This window comes from Echiichthys vipera (assembly GCF_963691815.1).
Source record: "Echiichthys vipera genome assembly, chromosome: 13".
NCBI classification, from domain to species: domain Eukaryota; kingdom Metazoa; phylum Chordata; class Actinopteri; order Perciformes; family Trachinidae; genus Echiichthys; species Echiichthys vipera.
Genome location: NC_139838.1, coordinates 19,479,159 through 19,503,970, shown reverse-complemented (window position 1 = coordinate 19,503,970; position 24,812 = coordinate 19,479,159). Strand labels below are relative to the sequence as shown.

The 24,812-nt window shown below is 39.5% G+C and overlaps 3 protein-coding genes across 3 annotated transcripts in view; 1 reads left to right on the top strand and 2 right to left on the bottom strand.

The window, feature by feature from the left end:
- Positions 1–7,487, bottom strand: part of LOC310956087 (TBC1 domain family member 20) — a 10,874-nt gene extending 3,387 nt beyond the window's left edge. The window contains exons 1-8 of the mRNA XM_083926207.1: positions 7,306–7,487; positions 6,161–6,215; positions 5,378–5,508; positions 4,970–5,050; positions 4,248–4,434; positions 4,050–4,151; positions 1,694–1,835; positions 462–646 (exon numbers count right to left, since the gene is read on the bottom strand). Of these exons, the coding sequence (XP_083782333.1) occupies positions 462–646; positions 1,694–1,835; positions 4,050–4,151; positions 4,248–4,434; positions 4,970–5,050; positions 5,378–5,508; positions 6,161–6,215; positions 7,306–7,369 (947 nt within the window). The 5' untranslated portion in view covers positions 7,370–7,487. The remainder of the gene's footprint in view (positions 1–461; positions 647–1,693; positions 1,836–4,049; positions 4,152–4,247; positions 4,435–4,969; positions 5,051–5,377; positions 5,509–6,160; positions 6,216–7,305) is intronic.
- Positions 1–24,812, bottom strand: part of slc45a4a (solute carrier family 45 member 4a) — a 188,241-nt gene that overhangs the window by 94,256 nt on the left and 69,173 nt on the right. The gene's annotated exons all lie outside the window — the stretch shown is intronic.
- dgat1a (diacylglycerol O-acyltransferase 1a) lies at positions 9,892–24,246 on the top strand. Its single transcript, XM_083925078.1, has 17 exons — positions 9,892–10,228; positions 13,180–13,267; positions 18,199–18,239; positions 19,205–19,290; positions 20,538–20,590; positions 21,124–21,229; positions 21,417–21,545; positions 22,120–22,194; positions 22,280–22,383; positions 22,489–22,527; positions 22,673–22,714; positions 22,885–22,929; positions 23,049–23,161; positions 23,252–23,317; positions 23,469–23,556; positions 23,797–23,859; positions 23,957–24,246. The coding sequence occupies exons 1-17, from the start codon at positions 9,948–9,950 to the stop codon at positions 24,101–24,103; spliced, it is 1,566 nt and encodes a 521-aa protein (XP_083781204.1). The 5' UTR covers positions 9,892–9,947; the 3' UTR covers positions 24,104–24,246.

Below are 24,812 nucleotides of genomic sequence, written 5' to 3'. Positions count from 1 at the left end.
TCAATGTTTCCTCCTCAAAAATATAAAATGTGGAAAAAGGGTCTCACACACGCACGCACACACACACACACACACACACACACACACAGACACACACACACCACTGAGTCTGTGTGTGTGTCTGTGTTTTTAGAGCCCCCCCTCTTGGTTGCTGCCGGAATTACATCACACCACCCAGTCATAAAAAAAAATTTATGTGGTAAACTTTTGCATTAGTGTCATATGTTCTGATTAAATGACTGAGCACACCTGTAGGGGCATTAGTCAAGTAATTGATTAGTTGATTGATAGAACAATAACATACAAGAGTTTTGGACAAAACTCTAACATATGGATTCTGCTCATAATTATGACTGAAGTATGACCCTGCATGATGACCCATTCAGCTAATGTGGATGCAGACTAGTAACATCATTATAATTATTATTAACCATATTTAGTTTCAACTTTTCTCCCCTCACCTCCTGCGAGACTGCAGTGCTGCCCGCTTCGCCAGTAGAGATGGAGGGTACTGATCGTAGAGATCCTGGGCCTGACCGATCAGAAGTTCGTACGGGAGGTCTTGGGGGATGCGGGAGAGGAGGTGATGGACCATGGCCATGTCACACTCTGTCTTCTTCACCTCCTTCTCTCTGTGCAACACAATCTGAGTAGGAGAGTGGGGGAGGTAAAGGTTTTAACCGCAAAATTGTGCACTGTGGTTTACCTGGGAGTGAATAAGATTCTACATACTGTACACTGGGTAGCTTCAGTGATACTAGTGAGGCAGAATGAGCTCTTAGCTGTGAAATAGGCAGATGAAGAGTTAACCCTCCCTGCTGTGCGTTGTACTCAGCCTTGGAGGAAACATGAACTACATTCTGCTTTGTTGTTTCATACACTTCAAACAGAACTCTTCCTTTGCCCAGCCCCTACACACACACAGACACAACACACAGACACAACAGACACACAGACACACACATCTACTAAAACATGCTCAACTGCAAATGAGCAAAATGTGCACAATTATACACACTAATCAACATGCAAAGAGGCATATTCACAATCAAATAAACACCTACAAACAGGATGCATGCGCACACACACCATTCATTATTTCCACAAACACAGGTGCACACACAAACATGTTCTAGCAGTAAACATTTCTGCCAAAAAAGTTGGTGTGAGCACCCACAGGAACAAATTTCAGAGAGGAACAAGTGAAAAAGTCACAAATATAAATATATTTTTCCTTTGTGATCTGTTTTTCCTTCTCAGTCAAACATCAGTCAGCTCTCCTCATCAATCCGTTTCCTGTTGCGGTCCTCATCCTTTTCCCTCTCTTTCCCCTTTTATCTCTACCTCTGTACCACTCTTTCACTGTCTCACTCTCATCTCTTCATTAGGAGGTATCTAATTAACTAGTACAGCGATTTCACACTACTCTGCCTTACTGTGTACTTGAGTATATGACTCTGTGTGTGTGTGTGTGTGTGTGTGTGTGTGTGTGTGTGTGTGTGTGTGTGTGTGTGTGTGTGTGTGTGTGTGTGTGTGTGTGTGTGTGTGTGTGTGTGTGTGTGTGTGTGTGTGTGTGTGTGTGTGTGTGTGTGTGTGCGCGCACCAGAATGTGTTCATGTGTGAGCGTCCAGTATTACTGACAAATCACAGCAACTGCCTGTTGTTCATTTCCTGTTGGCTTCTATGCCCTCACCGTAGCGGCGAGGTAGATGGGCATCAGTGGATGAGAGGCCAGGAAGAAGTCGTAGAGTCTCATGGTGTGTTTGAAGTCTGACAGCACATGGCCGTACCATGTGATGAGCCAAGACAGTGCGAAGATGGTTCCCACCTCCGCTCTAAAACACAAAAAAGCAAATATTTAAAGAAATGTAAACAACCAGGACAACACACCGGACGTGCTATAAATATTATTTTTTTCCCTTTCTTTAACCAGGAAAGCCTAACTGAGATTAAAAATCTCTTTTTTTCCTGGCCAAGATAAGCAGCATTGAGTTCCAGACTAACAACAAAACAGGTAACAAAAATGTGTTACAAGAGCAGAATGAAATAAAAATGCTCTTAGAGCCACTTGTCCAATAGAGATAACTGAAATTATAACAGCATAATTTACATTTTGTGTTTGGCTTGCTGAAAATGAGCATCTCTGTGGATGTGAATAAGGCTATCTGTGTATGTCATGTAAAATGATCCACATAACCGTTGCCAAAAAACACTTCCATGAATTTATTGTTTTCATGAGAGACAGATTAAAAATAATAGTCTGAGATACTGTACATATGCTGGGTCCAATGATTCCCAAAATGCATCTTGATTTGTATTTTAGTTAAATCTTCTCTGAAAAAAGCTACATTTTTCAAATGTCTTTAAAAAAAGAAAAAATGTTTGTACCACATGTTGAGTAGTAATTGTTAATGGATGATGACATCACCAAGGTTTTTTTCTCAGACTTGAAAAAGCTCCTCCAGACCCAAATAAGACAAGTACAACATGAGTAGTACTTCCCTTTATTTGTAGACTGATGTTCAATAGTCTAACCTTAATTGAGGGTCATGAAACATTAGTTTGCAAGATTTTTGTCATGGCAACAGCAATTTTTAAAGAGATGGTTTGATGAATTTTAAAGAAAAATAAATTTGCTTTACCTTCACATATTGTTTATAACCCCCCTACGCTCTTCCCTTGTTGTGTGCAGACATAAATAGGTAGTTATTTTTGACAGTCTCAAGTAAATTGGATACTCTGAGAGGTTGTTGATAAATATTAGATAGGAACATTCAGGGAGGAAGAAGGATGAGTACAAGGGGAAGGGAGTGACAAGCGAAAAGAAGTGGGTGGGAGTGATGGACAGGGGGAAGGGTAAAGAGGGGGAGCAAGGGGCAGGGAGCATGTGTGATGAGAGGGACATAAAAGAGATAAAAGGAAGTTGGAGAAGGAGAAAAGGGAGACATGAGAAGGCAGGTAAAGGGAGGTGGAAGTGTTCACAAAAAAGAGCATTACAAACTTTGAAGCCGGGTGTTGTTTATTCTGCCGTTTTTCTGCAAGTGCAATGTCTTGTTTTTGTTGCTTTTTCTGTTTGTGTGAGCGCGTATCTGAGACGGGTAATTTGCAAATATGGAGGTTGCCAGCACAGCATAAATTATGAACAGGCAACAAGACAGCAAAGGTACTGTTGACAAACACAGGCAAGCACTCACACACACACAAACATCCAAAATACCTTTGAGGACGATTCATTGACTCACAATCATCCCAAATCCCAATCCTCACTACCCACCCCACCGTGGGGTAACCTACCTACAGTAACTTGCTGTATCTTAAAAATATTTTTGGTGCTGTTGTTTTAATTAACTGCAAAAAGATCATGAATCATACTTTGGTTAATTACAACTCACAAATAAAGGTAAATGTGGTGCACCCCTTGGGGGGGTTAAGCCTCTGAAACAGCTGACATGTGAATTCTTCAATGAGACCATTGCCGATATATTTTCAATAGCGTTCCAATTCAAAAACAAAACACTCGACTCCTTGGGTTCTTCTCATTTCTCTATTCTATGCCTCCTCATCTCCTCATCTCCTCCATCGTTCTGCTTTTGACCTGGAAATCGATCTCAGGTATATGAGGAAGGCTTTTCTTCACCCGTGAGCGTAAAAATGAGGCGTGACACAGTAATCGCAGATGTACAAAGTGAGAAATGAGAAGAGTGGCTGGTCTCTATGGGAAGCTCAAAGGTGAAAATCAACATTTTGGTGCCCTCTAGTGGTTTTTATTTACATTACATTTTCGAAATTTGAAATTTGAGTGTGTATCCCTCTGCATAAAGTACACACGCTTAGTGCGGTTTGTTTTAAGAAACGAGACATAATAAGTACCAACACCCATTGGGCAGCAACACCAAATTTTAAAATTGAGCGCAGCCATGCCTGCATGTGTGTGTGTGTGTGTGTGTGTGTGTGTGTGTGTGTGTGTGTGTGTGTGTGTGTGTGTGTGTGTGTGTGTGTGTGTGTGTGTGTGTGTGTGTGTGTGTGTGTGTGTGTGTGTGTGTGTGTACCTGATCATGAAGTCATATAGTTCTCTATCAACCTGCTCCAATATAGGCATCAGGTAGTTTAAAATGTGTTTAGTGCTGTCCATGGTAGGATCCATGAAATCCCTAGACAGAGAAGATAAACACAAGTTATATACCAGTAAAAAAAAAAGTTGATTAAACTGCCTAGATAAATGCATTAATTGAAATAAACAAAAAAACCTGAGATGGTGATTGGACAGAGTGTCCAACATGGCGATGGCCATCCGCTCCCCAACTACCAGAAGCAGAGTGACGGCCACGTCATGGTAGCCTTGGTAGTAATGAAGCTGAGGGGTGCATTTCAAAACCTCCAGTATGATGTCAATCAGCTGCTCCTGAAGAACGGCTCTCTCTGTGACAGGCATGCCTTAGGGAGAGCCAAGGATCATCAATAAACACATTCTTTGTGTAAAAAACAACACTGGGAAACGCCTGCGATTGTTATTGTAGTGAATAGGTCAACGCAGATTATCTGGTCTGAGTGCTTATAACCAGGGTTTGACACGCACCAAACAACAACAACATGTCCATAAAACATCAAGTTTAACTTATATATATGTGCATACACAATAACCATGTATTTAAAGAAACTTCTGATAGTCATCGTGTTACTTTTCTTGTACCCTTAAAAGCAAAAACATAAATTCTGTATCAGTGGAGCAGCTTGGATCAACAAAAGTTAAGTTTGTACTTGTTGCACAAAAATTAACAATTAACCAGGATTGAACTGAGACCACCTGATTTTGGATGACAACACAGACGTCTTGTGACACAGGAATCTTCTCTGTTGCAGCTTATTTGATAAATGGCACTGTGAGCTATGCTGCTATCTTTATACATGCACGCACGCACGCACGCACGCACACACACACGCATGCACACACACAAACACACACACACACCTTTAGGGAACCGCTTCATGGACCTCCTGACATCCAAGACTACTTGGTTGTAGTCCTTGTGGTTCTCCCTCACATCTCGACCTACAACAGAATAAATGTTATAATAGCTGTTGTCAATATTAGTATAAGGAACAGTATCTTAATCTTTCCTTTATTGGCCACAATGTTGAAAGTTTTCTTTGGCTTCAAAGCACATAAAATACCACATAAAATCACACAATACCCTTGCATCAACATGTCATACTTTTTTTTATCTTAATCTAAGAGCTTAGTCACATCCACATGTTCAAGGAATTCAAAGAAAGAAGACAACAAACAAACAAAACAAATCCCAGGCGTGAAGCACAGGGTCAGCGGAGTCCCAGCATACATCAACCCCGTAAGTATTAGTTTCAGTGAAGCACAAACCAGGTTTATGTGGTAGATCGTACACATTGATGTTCAGTAGCTTGGGCCAGACTTTCCTCCTCAGTTCATCAGTAAGCAGTCCTCCCTTACTGGCTGCTGCTCTCCTCAGGGTCTCAATGTCCACTGGATCACTGCACAGTCAAAAGTCAGAATTGGACATTTACTTCGAAAAACAGTTTGAAAGGATTTTCTGAATAATCTCACAACCAGGACAGTCAAATTGCAATCATTTGTCAATTGTTTTATTCAATCCACGTCTGCCTGCCTCTATGACAGCCAGAAAATTGTTTTTGTGCAATGAAACGTGAATTCTGAACTTTCCTGTGCCATTTCCCCGTCATATCCCCGCCTGCCTCCCAACTAATGTCTTCATGATCTTTGTCACCCTATTCCTCTGGGCACATGTGAGTAATCTTCATGAGTGAAATTAGCTCAACAGGATGAAGGTCACTGTCTACGGATAAATGCATACTATATAATTGTGGAAGAGAGAGCAACAGAGGAGGGCCATTCCCACTTGGGAAAACATCCTGTGGCCCATTGCTCTGGTGCAAATGGAGGCATCGTTTTTTACAATGGAAATGGACAAAACCTCTTAGATTTTAAGAAACACTGGCATATCAAATCAGATGTTTAGGAAAGCTATTGTGAGTGAGAACCTCCTCATAACTCCCAGGAGGGAAAATTAATTAATATGTCCTCCTGGATGCAATTCAGGGCAGAAGAAAGAAAAAGAGAAAGCATCCTGAAAAAGCAAAACTGTAACCGATTATTATTTTAAACCTGATCAAAGCCTGATGGATCTCAGCCAACTTCTGTTTCCTCCCGCAATCTGGTTCTGTAAGAGAGAGACAGAGATGATGAGGAAGAGAGAAGAAGGGAGGTGTGACAGAGGGATAAAGGATTAATTGAGGAATGAAAGAGAGAGCGCAGAGATAAAGTAAAAGGGCAAAAAGAGGAAAAGAAGGAAGGAGAAACATAGGGAGGAAAGATGAGGGATTAAGCAACAGGATGATGTGAGAGAGAAAGATAAGAACAAAGACATGGAGGGAGGAAAGAGAGATCACGTTGGTGTTATAGAAACTAGCAATTATATGCATGAAACACGAGTACAGACATGTATACCAAAACTGTTTGTAGGGCTGGGACAAATAGCCTTATTAACACACAATTGTTTTTTATTAACATCTTAACTATGACTTCTAAAATGGTATTTGAATGTAAAACTTTGTTTTTGTCCACTGAACATAATTTGCAGACAGAAACTATTTGAGGTATTCTTATTGGATCACTGTTGAATTATTCTTTTAACATCAATTGTTGTATTTCATGCATACAACATTTATAATGACAATGTGATTTAATATGACCATAGTTATGTAAATAATAATGCGAGTGAGTTTGGATCAAATTAGTGCAAGAATGACTTGGGGTTAAACCAAAATTCAGTGTTGAGTAATGACATATGTGATGGCAGTTTTTTGGTCTGCTTGTTTATGTTGTTTTTTGTTTACAGTGAATAAACTCCTCTGTCTTGTAAACAGCTGCAGCTTTACAAATTGTCCCATGGTGGCTGACAGGCTGCCACGCAAGCACCACTGACAGATGAGTAGCTAATGTTTACTTTGACAAGAATGTAAAAAAATTATAATATGTATATATATTTTTTTTGTTTGTTTGTTAGAAAAACAGCATTCAAATCGGGATTCGTGTCTTGTAGTTTGTGTCAGCACTAATAATATTAAGTTCACTGGCACTTCGCCACATACTTGACAGGTCAACTTTGTGTCTGTAGGCTACACGTATATACGATATGAGTAAATATACAGGCTGTTTTTAATGTTAGAGCTAGCTTTACGTGGCTAGTCTGTGTTTATATCTACTGTACTTTTATTAAACAGTAGCTGTTACCTAGCTAACTAATTTACCTCTTGTGACGGACCCATTCAGCCCAACTCCTGCGTTTTGTTTCTTCCTCTTGAGCCGTTTCATCCCTTTTAAAAGCCGGCTATTGAATGGCGACGTTTGTGTTGTGCCATAGGCAAACTAACAATTAAAAAATATGTCTCTAAACAGGTGAAAATAAGGAAAATGTTTGGCTATACGCGGACGTTTCTCTTAACAGCTGTCCCTCGGAGAATCAACCTACCGTGAAATCCTCACGCTACGCTCAAATTGGGCAGATATAACACGTGACCCAAGCCATGATTTCTATTGGCTCTCCCATCGACTCGCACTGCAACCAAACCTGACTGTAGTTTTGTAGTTTGGATATTTGAGCAATAGTGGGTTGTTTGTTTTCTTCTGTTATAAAAGCAATTATGAAATGAATAAGCAAAGAAACCATTATTCACTCGGAATGTTTTTACATTTTCCACAAGGTGACGGTATAGAACAATATAGCAGCTGTTTAGTTATTCTTATTATTATTATTATTATTATTATTATTATTATTATTATTATTATAGAAAAGTATGATATTATGGACAATTCTGCATTTGTTGTGTGCACTACCTTTCTTGTACTTTCTCTACTAAACTAAAAGTCAATCATGTATTTACAACAATGAGAAAATAAAGCAAAACACAAAATAAAGCACTTAATATTGAGTGTTACTGAATCTTACAAGTGAAAAACAAAAACTTAATATCAGTTAAAATATAGTTAAATAGATATCAGTATGTAATTTCAAGATTCATGTAATATTCTTGAATATACCGTAAATAGTTTACTTTAATCCATCACAATAGATTAAAGTGCAATGGTGAGATCTTGAAGGCATGATTGTGTTGCATTACATGTTGGCTATTTACATTAAAGTTATGTACGTTTAGCAATACGGCTGCTGCCAAAGGTAAAGTCCTGGATCTCGGGTCATTTTAGGACAGAATTGGAAGATGAGATGTGTGTGCCCTGAGTTTTGTCTCGCAGGTGGCGCTTGGTTACATACAATCAAATCCTAACTTCGCCTAAATCATTGACTCCCAACAACTAAATGTCATATTTAAATAGACAGAAGTTATTCTCCAAACTTCAAGAAGACCCAGACTGGACTCTAGAAGGACGACAGATATTTCAAGAGTATGTATTCAAAGTAGGACAAATGGATGAGGCAAAGATTCCAGATTTTGCAATTATGACCCAGTTTAAAATTAAAAAATATGATTTAAAATATGGTTTCACAAGGTATGGGATGAAAAAAAATATTTGTTTGCATTATTTATTTTCTATATAAACATCTGTAAATTTGCATGTTTTCTTTTTTGTGGTGTCTGTCTGTGTGTGTGTGCGTGTGTGTGTGTGTGTGTGTGTGTGTGTGTGTGTGTGTGTGTGTGTGTGTGTGTATGTGTGTGTGCGTGTGCGTGTGTGTGTGTGTGTGTGTGTGTGTGTGTGTGTGTGTGTGTGTGTGTGTGTGTGTGGCAAAATGTGTTAAATATATAAGTATGAAGTCATTCATTATGATTATTATTTTATAGTAGTGGAGAAAGGGCAGCACAGTTGTGTTGTGGTTAGCCCTGTCGCCTTGTTTGAATCCTGTCTGGGGCCCTTCTGTGTGGAGTTTGCATGTTCTCCCCATGTCTGCGTGGGTTTTCTCCGGGTTCTTCAGCTTCCTCCCACAGTCCAAAGACGTGCACGTGTTGAGGTTAATTGATAACTCTAAATTCTGTCTCAGTTTATCTCTATGTCCCTGTGATAGACCGGCGTCCTATCCAGGGTGTACCCTGCCTCACGTCTGATGTCAGCTGGGCTCCGCTCCAGCCCCCTGTGACCCCGATAGGGACAAGCGGTTGAAGATGGATGGATGGATAGTAGGATTGAATAAGCTTTGGCTTCGTCCTATTGCTTTTCAGAAATGTTAAAGGTTGAATATGTAGAATGAGCAGAACACCTCCATCTAGGGTCTCAAGATCGTAGTCGCATCAACAGAAAATAATTCCAGCACTCGGGTTGGCAGGTTCATCCGACCCGGCCCAGTAGTCTACAGGAGACCGGAGTCTGTTTGAGCCTGTTTGAACCCGTCCCCTCCGGCAAATCGCACCATAAAAACAAGTATTGCAAAAGAGTTTGACTGACAGTTACCATTAGCTGTTACCGTTTTGTGTAAAATGTTAAATATTAATTCAGACTAAATATATTTGGCAATTCTTTTATTCTGTACCTTGCAAAACACCGTTTTTAATAAAGATTCTGCATATTCAACCTTTAATATTGTGTTTTTGTTCCGTATCTTTTTGTTTATTTTATACACATGTTCAAAATACAGCATTAATTAATTCATATATGCCCCTATCCTCAAGTAAATCTCATCAGTTGTTACAGCTTATCCGGAAATGAAATTGGGACATAGGCTCGATAGGGGGATGTCAGTTGAAAGCCCAGACCTGGCAACCCTCAATGCCAATTGCAACTTGAGCTGTAGTGGTGATGAAATGAAACGCCTTATCATAACCAGCACTGACGCGACTTGAGACTTATCATCGAGCTCTTGATGTAACGCTACGGATGGAAACAGATAAACCAGCAGTGATGTCAAGCAGGTAAAAGCTGCGTGACTGAAGAAGCCGCTGAAATGAGCGACAGAACCGAGATGAGAGGGCCCGCAACCCGCCGGAGGAGGACGACCATCTCCGGTGGTGGTGGTGGTGGCAGCGGCGGAACGATGGTAAAGCAAGTCAACGGGAGCAAGTGGCACGACGCCGGGGAGAAACCCCCACAATATCCCGCTAAAGCCAGAGTAAACGAGGTGTCCAGGCATGCGAGTAACAACGGGAAGGTGGATGGAGAGAAGGGGGTGTCAGACAGTCCGAGGACACAGAGGAGTGTGGTGGAAGATTATCACGAGAGACTCAGGTAACGTCAACGTTAACCGTTGATTTAAAAAAAAAAATTAGACGTTGAATGCTACGTTCCAGCGTCACGTACGCAAACCGCCGCTAACTGAAATGACCGGAACAATCAGAGGCGATTCTAGAGTCTGTTGGGGCTCTGGGTAGATTTCACAGGGGCCCCTTAAACCAGTGTTCATCACCATTTTGTTATAAATAATCTGACACCACCAATAACATTTTTTTATTTCAAAAGTGCACATTTTAGTTCTTTTTAAAGTTTTTTGTTTTCAAAATATTAATACAAATGTTAAAAAAAATTAAATTCAAACATTTAGTATGAAGAACAAAATAAATAATAATAATAATAATAAATAATGAAAATAACTCCACCATAATGTTCACCAATTGGGTTCACTTCACAGTGTAATCCAGCTGTTAAGACGTGACGAAACACCCTTTCAAAATATGATTTCTGGGTCCAAGCCGTTCTGAGTCTTGTGTTGAAGAAGAAGAAGAAGAAGAAGAATTACTTTATTAATCCCACACGGGGAAATTGGATTTTTTCACTCTTATTATTATACATGTTACACACACAGACCCGAAATACACACATGCACAAACAGGGCCTATACATGCAATTAAGGAGAGATGTTAGAGCGAGGGGGCTGCCAGTGACCAGCGCCCCGAGCAGTTGGGGGTTCGGTGCCTGGCTCAACAGCACCTCGGAAGTGCCCAGGAGATGAACTGGCACCTCTCCAGCCACCAGTCCACGCTCCAGTGCCGTGTTCCCCGATGTTGAACAGATCTGAGCTTTTAAAAAAACAACGTAACTGTCATTTAACCTGTTTCTTACAAAAGAGGTGATCCTAATTGTTCACGTTGTCTGTTTTGTTTCAACGGAGCGTTTGGACCCAGAAATCGTATTTTGAAAGGGTGTTACATCCGACTTAATGGCAGGATACTTAACTCAGGGGAATTTCAATCACAATGTGCAATACTAATATTTTTCCTCTGTGCCTTGGTTGTAAATTTAAAATATTGTTCCTCTTATTCTTATATTTTATATTTTCCTGTGTATATATTGTTCATATTTTTCTATATTTTCAACAATTCATTGTTTCTTATTGATGTTTCTTCTATGTTTGCTATCCACTTTGCTGCCGTAATAAGGAAATTTCCCATTTGTGGGACTAATAAAGGAATGTCTTGGTCTTATCTTAAATCTTAAAAAAAAAACAAGAAAACAATCAAAACAACAATAAAAACTTGGGTGGAGTGAGGTGGGGCCCCCTTAGGGGTTGAGGCATAAAAATGCTATGATCACAAATAATTAAATCAAACATTTAATTAGTGTGTATGAAGGTATCATCCTACTTGAAATTACAATTTAACTTAAAAATAAAGGTGTGGCTGAAAGTTTAGAAACATGTCAAGAGAATAGGTAGTAGGTATGAGTGGGCACAGACATCGGGAGAGAAGAAACAATAGCCTGACTCTTACCCTAAACATTTTACGTAAAAAAACATCAACGTCACCTTTGAAAACATGCATTTGTTTGTTGTAAGCTGCCAAGAGTCTGATATATCTTTGGGCTTAAACATATAAAGACTGGTGGTAAGGGCACTGAGGTGACACTGCAACACCAGAAGGCTGAAATAAAGGGATCGTAATACTTCTATTAGTTTGTCGAGGGTGTGTGTACAGCGTCACTTTCCTGTATTACAGCCACTGTGAAACAATAATGACATGTGCTTTTGAAATCCTGTGCTTGCAGACTGTCTTTCTGCACGTTCTTCTACTGGTCTGATCTTGGTGTGTGTGTGTGTGTGTGTGTGTGTGTGTGTGTGTGTGTGTGTGTGTGTGTGTGTGTGTGTGTGTGTGTGTGTGTGTGTGTGTGTGTGTGTGTGTGTGTGTGTGTGTGTGTGTGTGTGTGTGTGTGTGTGTGTGTGTGTGTGTGTGTGTGTGTGTGTGTGTGTGTGTGTGTGTGTGTGTGTGTGTGTGTGTGTGTGTGTGTGTGTGTGTGTGTGTGTGTGTGTGTGTGTCATCCTGTATCCTCTATCTATTATTTTGCTATTCATTTTCTTGCTCCTCTGCTTCTTCTCCTCCATCCACTTTTCTCATATTACTTCTCTTCAAATTACCCATCCTTCATACGGTTCTACTTACTCTTCCTTGCTTTCATCTGTTGTCTTTGTGTCACACATGGTTGTGTAAAAATTCTTGCTTGATGAGTAGCCCCAGTTTCACAATACCCTTTGAACAGTCGGGTCAAACCCTTTAACCTACATTTTCACTCTGTCATTGCCTGGTACAGTTTCAAAGCCAGCATATCCTGGGAAATGAATATCCTAACTTTTCTTTAATATCAAAATAAACACTATGTTACCACAGTTCAAATTACAACAAAATGTGTTGGACGCGTTTTACAGCCAGGAAGTTCTAGGAAAGGATATGTCAGACAGCCAATTATACAACAACATACAGTTAATAAAGCGAAATACTTAAATATCTCACAAAAATTTGTGCAGCATAGTGGGTCCTCATAGGGCTGAGCTATATGACAATATATATATCATCAAAAACAATCCAAAAATGGCTATCGTATATATTTTTCTATAGAATTACTATCACAATGTTGGAAAAACCAGCAGCCAAACAGCATCAAAGCAATATTTCTGTTATATTGACACAACATTTGGCTCTGATGCTTGCTCATTATGTTTATTTTGCATTTAAGTCATTTAAGTACTCAACACTTGTATATCATTATCAATATAGAAAAACCTATATTGGGATGGAAGATTTTACCTGTATTACCTAGCCCTCAGTCCTCCACCATTTTCACCATGTTGCTCATTACACCCCCAACTCTAACTTCAATACTGTGGAGATAAACAGGCAGCGAAGAATGTGAAAAGCTTGATCAGCCCTAAAAAGCATCAATAAAACTGTTGACTTTGTGTCTCCATGCAGCTGTCACATCCTCCAGGAGTCTCTCTTAAGTTCAGACAGTGGCTACAGCAACTACAGAGGAATCCTCAACTGGTGTGTTGTCATGCTGGTACGTAGATGCACTGCACTGTGACCTCCACAAACATTTAGTAATGTAGACCCTGACAAAGATTAGCCCTCTTGACATTCGTGGAGCCAAAAATATGACCCCTACATTAAATACTGAATGAAATGTACAATTTCTATTTCGTGTGACTGACATTGGCTCAAATAAGTGTCTGTGGCCTTTTTGTACATCACAAGAATAAACGGTGAGTCCGCACACCAGAATCAGCTCCAAATCGCATTTGATGCACCATGTAACGCTTCGGGCCCCAGCCAAACAGACATGAAACAGAGTGGGGAGACAGACCTCTTTAAAAGCACCCTCGACAAGTCATGTTAATACTCTCAAAACGGAAATACAGATTGACCATACACATATTAGTATACAAATATACATATACACGCAAATATAAAAATGCATTCCAAAGTGCAAAAGTCATTTAAAGTGCATGAATCATACAGGTAACATCATCAAACATCAGACATGTATAGACATCACCACATCTATTATTCATAATTGTTATTCTTAACTTGTTTTATATCCTTCTATTTGTCTTTCGCTGTCAGGGTGCATACGGATTTGCGTAATATACAGCACATGCTTAATATGTAAACTATTGTTTAACATACTTTTGTGTACTTAAGCAGTAGTATGAATCTTTTCAGACGCTCTGAACTGTAATTACCACATCACTTCCTGAGAGACATTACCATGGTAAACCATATTCAGATCTGTTCAGACAAAGGGAAACACAGCACTGCTGCATTTAGAAATACAAGGCTTTGACCGACTTCGACCCGGAAATATTATTTTGAAAGGGCTTTATGGATAGCACATTTTAACTGCTGCACGAAAGATTTGATGATCATTGCATTACCAATAAAAGCAGAAGTGCCAGTACACACGTACAGTGCACGTCCTCCAGTGATTTGGAGTTTACAGTGACTCTCTATGACACATAAGCCATGTCTGTTTCACTTTCCTGTGAGAATTCGGTTTGAGTTGTTTTTTACGTTATCTCTCTTCACGCAGTGGATTCACCACATATGCATGCACAGTTGGTTTAACATTTCCTGTCATTTCCTCCTTTATTTTTTCTTCAATGTAGATTAAGAGGGCAGATTAGTTACAGCTTCATCTCAGTGAGTTTACAGGGTTAAACAAATATGAAGCATCCGTGAACACATACAAAAATAAAAAGAATTTTTAGTGTCTTCTTTGATTTGACCCATATTTATTACTATGATATGGCTTTATTTTAAATCCTTGGTTTTAACAGTCGTGTTTTAATAGATTAAAACATCATTTGACTGATGGAATTTTTTTTTACAATGTTTTCTGCTCAAAACAGAGTCAGCCTGCTTGGCCAATGAAGTAGTTTGAAATTCTAAAATAAAACATGAACCCGAAAGATTAATCTTCTAGCAGGGACGTTTTTATTTATAGCTCTGAAAAAGACCTTGTGTGCATGACAGTTTATGCTTACAAATCTTAAAGTCGCTAGTACAAACTGAGTAGAATAACTTGAAAGCTGCAACAGAAGCTGGTTGCAAAAACACATGAGAGAAGCACTCTGTCTGACAAGAAAATAAATGAGCAGGACCTCCTGTTAAAACAAGCTGTGCTACAGTACAGTGTATGGACATACTGTACACATGTGCAGCTACTGTTCTATTTAGACAATGCTAGACAATGTTAGAAATGCAGTGGGGAAGTAGGCTTTAGCTTCAGGATGTACTGTGGCATTTAAGTCAGAGACTCTGGTTTTGGCTTTGGATTTTCAAAGTTATCATAAAAGATAGAAATATAAGTAGATTGATTTGTTAAGATCTTGACCATATTCCCCTCCCTAACCTGCATGACAACCTTCTTTTACAGTGAATATTTTGTTAGCAGCAGAATCTCTCTGTCTCTGTACAAGTTGCGTGTCACACTTAAATGGGTCCCCCCCCTGGGCTGCAGCCACTGTCGAAAGTCATGGAGAACAGAAATATCCAGTTAGCCATAATCCTAATGACATTGAAATAGACACTGTAAAGGGAGCTCTGTGCATGTGTGCAAGTGTATGTTTCTCTCTTTGTGCACACACGTGCATGCATATGTGGATATACATGTACCTGCACGGTTGCATCATGCATGGGTTATTAACTGTCCCTGCGCTAGTCTAAGATGTATGTGCGTGTGTGTATTTTGTCGTGTATTTCTGTGGTTGTTTTTTTTTTCCCAAACAGGCCTAATTTTGCAACTCTATGACAGGATTAATTCCATCCTTGACGACCATGTTCTCTACTTTGTGGTCAACAGGGACGGCTGACACCACTCAGTTGGTTCAGACCGTTTTTAAGTAGCCTTCAGGATTAGGCTGTAAAAGTGTGAAGTGGAACCACAGAGCTGTGCGCTTTTAAAAGCTTAGTTGGTTAAATTCCTAAAATGTCAGCTACAGGAGCACATTTCTAGAGAAGAGAGATTCAATGTGTTTATACACTCTAGTGTTGAAGCCAAGTGGTTCAAACATTACTTATTTCATAATTAATTCATGCACAACCTCAAAATATACAGTAAGTGTTTGGCAAAATAATGATAAAAAATACACTAGCTAAGCATTTTCCTTTAATTTTTCCTTAAAGTGCCTGTGAAGTAAGTGGACATGTTTGTGTGTAATATCAGACTGTTGAACAGGACTTTGTCACTTGTCACAGATGTTTCCATCTGTTAACTGGGGAGTGTTTGACGGTAGTTTGACTTAATTTAGTCATGGAAGCACTCTTGATTCCAGCCTTTCTCACATTTCATGTTTCTTACACGAGCCATTAGCAGCATATAATGACATAACGATGGCATTCAGCTTCGAAGTTGTCCTTGGTCCATAGACATAAACCTGTCCATTTCAAGGTTTAAAGCTCTCACTAACGAGACACACACACACACACACACACACACACACACACACACACACACACACACACACACACACACACACACACACACACACACACACACACACACACACACACACACACACACACAAAAAGTTAAGCAGATTTAAATTGGGGATAAAACATCTGTGCTAGTGAACCAACAAAAACATTAGTGTTAACATACTGTACCTTATTACATTACATTCATTTAGCTGACACTTTTATCCAATTTTTAGTATCCAAATTTACTATTTCTATATCCAAATTATATTATTTGTTTTATTGTTCATTGGGAGTGGATGATGTAATGAGATATTGAGGTTACAGTATGAGACGCGATGCTGATCCTTGACAAGCAAAAATGATCCCAGAATCTGCTACATACAGTTGATGCTTCAGCTGGTTCATATAGTTGGGATGCACCTTGCCTTGAGGCACAGCCAAACAGCCTTGAGCAGCTTAAATGACCACAAGAACAGTGCATATTGTACCAAAGCAAAGTTTATAACAGGCAGCTGAAAATCTCTTATCATACTAAATTAGTTTCAGAAGATGATGTGCATGTCAGTCTTTGCTGCATGTCGAAGGAATAGCATTAACGTTTTGGCCAATACCAAATGTTATGTGAGGGTTACATTTTTGTTGGCACCAGTTCTCTCAGGTTAGCTCTGTATGTCAGGGTCTAAAAGTTCAGCCAACTTCAGCAACTCTTTCTATTTTTAAACCTACCAAATCTGATATGTCTCTCCTATCCACAGGACCTATTGGACAAGTTCATTACTAAAACCATATCATATTTCATCTGGTTCATACAGTATCATAAAAAGGTAAAACAGGTGGCGTCTGTTATAGATTATCAATTTTGTATTTCTTGGATATTATTTGATAAATAGAGATGTTTTGTTGTTCAAATTGTAAATAAATCTATTAAAGGAAACTATAAATATTCTAATCTCTGGGTGCTAAAATATGTGATTCAAGCAAAGCAACATATATTACTATGACTATACAACAGACAATGGATTGGAGAGAAACTTCCTAACTACAGCTGGGCAGAAATGGTTCTTGGAAGCCTGGGTTCAGATAATATAACCTCTGCTGAATTGTCAAGACAAGACCATCAGCTTTTGCACACTGACCTCTCTCTGAAGACACATTTGTACAGTTGAAATATTGTAAAATCATATTTTGCAATGGTCAAACGCAGCTCTAGACAGGTCACTGTCCCAATAATAGTGTTCAACGTGACGGCCCCCTCTTGTCCATGCTAAAGGTTACTAAGGCAAAGGTTGCTGGTTTGGACAAAAGACATAGTTGAATCAAAACAATTGCTGCAGGATCTTGGCAGGCCTTCGGGCGGAGGTTTAACCTGCCACATTATTACTCCTGCATGACCTTATCTTTCTTGTCTTTGTAACTCATGCACTGAACACACCATAAAAAATGATCTCAAAAATGTATAAATGCTACACATATTGTCTCTCTGTGTGGAGTGGGTGGTTTGTTTTATCTCAGGAAAGCTCAGATAACAGAAGGCTGACTTAAAGCTAGACTCAGACTTTGAACTTTAATACATAATATAATAATAAACATATTTTACTTGACACTTTTTAACAGAGTGAGAAGCAGCAGGGTGTGGCAATTATCAAGGAACATGTTGCTAAACGTAGGTTTGAAACATCTTATCTATGCAGTCATTTAAACAGATCCTATAGATATGTAACTTTATATTGCTGGTGTTGCTCTTTCTGTATGTTGCCATGCATAATAACAGCTTTCACACAGGAGAGGTGTGTATACCTGTGTGTTATATGGCCTGTTCTTGCTTTAATAATAACTCAACAATAAAAAACATTGAAATCTGAGGAAATGATAACCAGATATATAGCAGAGCGTCTAGAAATATTTTGGGGTAAACAAAGGCCACATTCAGTGAATGGCCAGATACAAAACAACATTGTTGATACTCTGAACTATGCTCATTATCTCCTGTTGGACGTTTACCCTCTCTTTCAGGTGCTGAGTAATGCACGCCTCTTCTTAGAAAATCTTATAAAGTGAGTATACACACTACACACAAACTTACATTGATACAATGTATAGACACAAGCGGGTGCTGTTACAACTCTCATTTGATTTAACAACTGGTCATCTCTCCTCATCTTCCACTCCACCACTACTCCCTATTGAATTACATTACATCATTAATGTTTCTCTTCTGTCCAAATTCAATAAACAGGAGCTAGATAAATATATCCAGATACAGTAGATCGATTCTTTATCAATCACCTTGGGGCAATTTGGGAATTCAAGATGTCATCAAAAATTGAAATTGCATCCCTCTAAACGAGGGGTTCCCAAACTTTTTCAGCTCAAGAGCCAAAAGATGAATGTAGTGTCTCCCCGGACCCAATCTTACAAAAATACATCATGAGTTCCTGCGATTGAGAACAAGGGAATGACAGAAGTCACACTCAACGTTACCTCCGCTCAGGTCAAGGTTCATAAGAAGAGACAGAAAGGTGGTAAACAGCCCTGCACACAGTGTCGGAGTTTAACAGACCAGCACAGCAAACCAAAAAAAGAAATCACCACTCTTCTATTTTAATTAGGAAAATGAATTCACATTCAGCATTGTTATGCATTGGCAACCCGTAAAAATGGGTCCCTAACAATAACTCCAACCCCTAACCCCTGACTACAGCACATTCACTTGTGGTATTTCTTTGAACCTTTCAAAAGCAATGAGACATATTAAGTGCTAGCATGGTGTGTCCAAGTGTCAGCCTCATATCCATCAAAAGCATTTCTAAATGATAACTGGAGGGTTCAGCTCCTTTACTTTACGGGTGGATGTGGTGTGAATGGTTAGATTAGATGGTACAGTACGTAGATTTCCACTGCCATCTGTGTGAATGGGTGAATGTGTAGTATAGTGTGAAAGAGCCTTGAGTAAACAGAAGACTAGAAAGGCTCTATATAAGTACAAGTCTGTTTACTTATCCTCTCTTCTCTCATGTAGGTATGGTATCTTGGTGGACCCTATCCAAGTAGTGTCTCTCTTCTTGAAGGACCCTTATAGCTGGCCGGCAGCTTGCCTCATCATTGGTATGAACATTCGCTATAATGTATAATGGTCCTTGATTATTCTAGGCTTAGTCAATTTCAAAGGTTTTGTAAAATACTCCATAATCCAACACCGGACCTCATAAGATCAGTATTACTGCAGCAAACAAATAGTTTCAAAGGTTAACCCCATGGATTCAGTAGTTGCTGGAGTAATATACTTGCTTCTGGCACCACGCAAGTACCAGCAAGAGGAGTGCTGACATAATTAAACACTACTTCAGCAATTGCACAATTACTGTAATTCTAAAGAAAAATGTTAATAATAACCCCAATCTTTAAGCACACTTTCCACTGTGTCCGTTTGTTGCTTGACAACCATTCTGCTAAATGTCGCTGAAAAAGTGCATTTCGTGGCAGAAGAATTACTATTGACTATGACTAACTGTTTGTCATTATCTTTTTGTTGCTTTTTGTTTACTTTATGAAAAAATGCTATTTATATGTATTAACCATTCCGCACAGTGCCTAAAACCCCTTAGCTGTTCTACAAACACTAAACCATGGCCTCAAGTGGCTTAATTTTACTGCCTCAGTGTCGTGTAAACAGATGTTAAATGACTCGCAACCAGTGTCCTACTGTGACCTCAGGATTGATGTTCTAGTTGAACTTAGCAAACAAGTGTTGTACCTGTATTTCCTGTTCTTAAATCAGGAAACATTAGTCTCCATCAGTGTAACACAAAGTGTTGTTGGTGACTAATAAAACATGTTTTACTGCCTCTCCGTGTCCCAACTGGCTGCTCTGATACAGCAGGTTTAATGAGCCAGATGCTCAAAGATTTCATATATAAGCATTGTTTGTCTGAGTCCCTGTCCTGAATATTCTGGCACAGTGGTTATTGATTATGTTCCCAAAGAAGGTTAACTCCTGACATTGTCACTTTTCTGGCAACAACTGGATTTATCAATGCAGTAAAACAAGTCAATGCAAAGGTGAATAAACATAGTTGTCCTCAGCAGGGGTGGGCATAAAGGGGAGCATTAGAACAATCAGTCTGAATAAAATGCTGTTAATTAGAGAAAATAGTAGACTATTATAGTGTCTGAAACTTGCTTGCAGAGCATAATGCTTGACAAAATCAGTATTCACTACCAGTTACCAGCTTCTCTGTCTTTCTCTGTTTTTAAATGGTGTTACACTGAGTGATAAAATAAAGTCTACCTCCTACTGTGGTTCATATCTATGAGCAGCTGTAGCTGATGAGTCTGTTTGTTCTGTGTTTCAGTGTCAAATGTGTTCATCTTATCAGCCTTGTACACAGAGAGGCGTCTAGCTGTGGTGAGTACTTACAGTGACTTGCATCGATTTTTGCTAGTTGCAACACATTTTTCAATTCTTCAATTCAGTTTGCTTTTGTAAGCTTTGCTGATAAATTGCTTAAACTTTTAAAGGTCCCATATTTATTTATTTAGTTATTTATTATTATTAATAATAATAATTATATATATATATATATTTTTTTTTTATATATATATTTTTTTTTTTTAATTGTAAAAAGTGAGATTTTCATGTCTTTTTTTTTTTTTCCTATCAATGATGTTTGCTTGAAATGGGTGCACTACACATCCTGGTAACTTAAGTAGAGTAAATTCAGCGTCACATCACCTCCCCTCTTTATGCCTGCTCTTAACTCTGATAGGAACACCACACCTGCTTCAGATTGGATTACATACAGTATAATCTAAAACACTTCTAAAAAATTGAATATTTTATTTGGGCCAGTCTTGCACAATGAAAAAGCTGTGTCTCTCTGGAATGAAAGCACATCTACAGTCACGGACTCTTCTCTCTTTTCCTTTCATCATGGCCAGGGTACCATTTCCCGAACGACAGGACTGATTCTTCATATTTTTAATCTGACATCCATGTTGATCTTCCCTTCAGCCACTGTTCTCACTGTGACCTCCATGACCCCAGGTACACACTAAACATATACTGTGCACGTTTACATGGTATATTAAGGATTAATAAACAAAGCATTTTGAATCTATCTGTCTTTACACACACACACACACATACCAAAGTGCTCCTTCCATCTGTCATTTATTGCCCTTCGTCAATGGCTCTTTGTTGGTGTGCATGTGTGTGTGTGTGTTTGTGTCAGTGGGTGGTGTGCTCTCTCTAGGGATCTACACAGTGCTGTTTCTCAAGCTGTACTCCTACCAAGACACTAACAGGTGGTGTCGAGAAATCAGACAGGCGAAAGCCAAGAGATTAACGAGATCATACTCATGTAGGTATATCAGCGCGCACACACTCAGTGTCAAAGAAATGTGACCTATATTGCAAGTAGGCACACATACACACACGTACAATACAGTACAAGGCAAATGTGCAAAGTGCTATTGAGCAGGGCTCTTGATGCCAGTGGAGCTGCTTGGTGGCTGACAGATCAGACTGAAACAGCAAGTCCAACTTGGCTGAAAAACACACACAAAGGTCAATACACGCTTAACAGGATTTTGTCTTCGATTGTATTACTGTGCTGCTGCTATCATCTAGTGGTAACAAGACAAACTGCAGCCTTTGGTAACACTGTCATCCACACATACAGAGATCAACGTGTTCTGAAGCTATTTTAATCCTAAATGCCACATGAAGACTTCATCTGTTTCCCTGTATGAGCTGGGATAAACATACATACAGAAATCCTTAAATCCAACATGGTGATTGGCTTCTGTATTTATAATGTAAGTTGTTGGGGTTTTTTTTGAGAAAAACATTGGTATGGTAGTAAATGGAGTTAGCTTAAGAGACTGAAAGCAGCAGTTCATCATCATCTCATTTGTTATGTGTCTGTGTTTCAGGTCCGTCTGTGGCACAATCCAATGGTTCAGCAGTTCATACTCATGTCTCCTACCCAGGCAACCTCACTCACAGAGGTAACCATGATGCCTGCATTGTTTGTAAATGAAAGAAAAAAAGATGAATAATGCTAAACTGAGATTTTATTTCGTTTGTCTTTAGACATATACTACTTTGTCTTTGCCCCAACTCTCTGCTACCAGCTCAACTTCCCACGCTCACCTCGAATACGCAAAAGGTTCTTGATGAGAAGGCTTTTTGAAATGGTGAGAGGGAACGCACACTTATGGTGTTCTATGTTCTTTCCTGTTTAAGACACAAACAGAGAGGCTTCTCAACGTGTTTTCATTTGAATTCGCTCTTTCTTGCAGCTTTTCTTCATGCAGCTGTTGGTAGGATTGATACAGCAGGTATGTTGAACATTAGTGCAGACGAGCATTCAGAATATACTCTGCACACACACATTTAAACACAAGGATCAACAGAAAGTCATGGAAATATTTACCAATTTCACAACTCGAACAATGCAAAGCAATTTTCATTTGTGTCTTCCAGTGGATGGTTCCCACCATACAGAATTCAATGAAGCCATTCCAGGTGTGTGCGCGTACACACACACACATACATACTGTACACACTACTGTACTGCACTGTATATAAAGATAAATGTCTCTTAGGGGAGCAAGAAGCAAGGGATCATAGACTATAATTTATTTTGTCTGAAGAGAAAAACATTGTTGATGAAAAAAGGTCATTGTCTCTCACAGGAAATGGACTTTTCGAGGATGGTGGAGCGCCTCCTAAAGTTAGCTGTGAGTACCTGAGACATTTTGTATTCGAGTGGAGGCAGCAACATGGCAACCTTAGTTTGGCCATACCAACACGGACACCTTTCCTAACTTCTCCCCTGACCTTCCTCTCTCTCTCCCAGGTCCCTAACCATCTGATATGGTTGATATTCTTCTACTGGTTTTTCCACTCCTCTATGAACTTTGTGGCAGAGCTTCTGCAGTTTGGAGACAGAGAGTTCTACAAAGACTGGTGGTGAGTAGAAGAAACGTTCAGTCCATTCATCAGCCAACACCCAATGATCTTGAAATCAAATTCTGTGCTTTTTTTGCTCATTTATTTCAGGAACTCTGAGAGTGTCACATATTTCTGGGCCAACTGGAATATCCCAGTTCACAAGTGGTGTCTGAGGTGAGCACAAACACTTCCTATAATGAGTTTTTCAACATTGCTAAAAGAAATTAAGGTGTGGACTGGCGTTTATCTGAGGGGATTTTCAGTCAGGTTTAGAGATGAAGAAGTATTTGTATGTGCATAATCGTGTGTCTGTGTGTGTTTGCAGACACTTCTATAAACCCATGTTGAGGAAGGGGGTCAATAAGTTTCTGGCTCAAACTGCCGTCTTCCTGATGTCTGCCTTCTTCCACGAGGTAAACCCAACAGTATTCGGTCTTCCTATGTGACATGAAGAATTACTCAAATCTACAAATCAGCTTTTTGTACATGAAATGGCCTGTTGTTTTGAACTTGCTTGATTTACACACGACAGCAACCATTCAGAGAAAATGTAAAAGCGGTCCAATTAATATTTTATCATATGATATGCAATGCAAATTCAAAAAGAGAGGTGCCGGCTTTCAGGTAGATATTTAAGTTTCTTTCTTCTCCAGTACCTGGTGAGTGTTCCTCTGAAGATGTTCAGGCTGTGGGCCTTTATGGGAATGATGGCTCAGGTAAGACACTTCCATCTTTCACTCAGTCACTCAACTCACTTTCTTCTCCTGTACTGTAGATGGATACATTTTGACCTCTGAGCTTTTATCTCCTCAGGTTCCCCTGGCATGGTTTGTGGGTCGTTTCCTGAATGGTAACTATGGCAACGCCGCTGTGTGGATCTCACTCATCATTGGCCAGCCAGTCGCTGTGTTGATGTACGTCCATGACTACTATGTCATTCATTATGGGAGCACTACATAGTACCAAACACACACAGCCACACCAGCATGCAGGACAACTGGAGTGAGTGAATGTAGAGCAAGTTAAGGTGACTTGATGAGAAAGCTCTGCTAATATGAACGTGTCATTGAAAGCAGCTGAAAGAGGAAAATTGTTTTTGATTTTTGCACTAAAGAGAATTGAACCATGTCAGGAAATGATTCTTATAACATGAGAAGTGCTTGCTTTGAAGCGGTATTCCACTTCAGTAGGACAAACATTGTTTGTTGTCAGCCTTGTGTATTAGCAAACCTCAGGGCCAACAGTCACAACCCACTCTTAATTTCTGTATCTAGCGTTGGACGTTTCAACTACAGACAAATGATCCTGGACCCATAGTGAAATAGCACTTAGATCTCTGTTATTGGAATTGACCCTTAACTGCTAGATTTGTTAGATTTTATCTTACGCAGAAACAAAACTAAACGTGGGGGGCTACAGTTTCCTAAAGTGGCCAATATTGCTGGTTGATGACCTCAAACAAAGGTTAGATGCAATTTATTTTTTTCACGGACCTGTACTCAAAAGTGGAAACACCGCTTGTAACCATGCACTCCTCGAGCTGGTGAAAATGTGCACACCTTTGTGTGCAACCAATGTGAACCACTGCCAAGCGAGAACAAGCCGGATGCGGATCCTGCCTCCAAAGAGCTGATGTGAAATGTTTCTATAACATTGGTTGAGAAGTCAC

Bases quoted from the DNA above. Each gene is read 5' to 3' on its own strand.
- dgat1a (XM_083925078.1), top strand. From the start codon at position 9,948: ATGAGCGACAGAACCGAGATGAGAGGGCCCGCAACCCGCCGGAGGAGG. The intron at 22,384-22,488 runs GTGAGAGGGAAC...TCTTTCTTGCAG, and splicing joins TGAGAAGGCTTTTTGAAATG to CTTTTCTTCATGCAGCTGTT. The intron at 22,715-22,884 runs GTGTGTGCGCGT...TGTCTCTCACAG, and splicing joins ATTCAATGAAGCCATTCCAG to GAAATGGACTTTTCGAGGAT.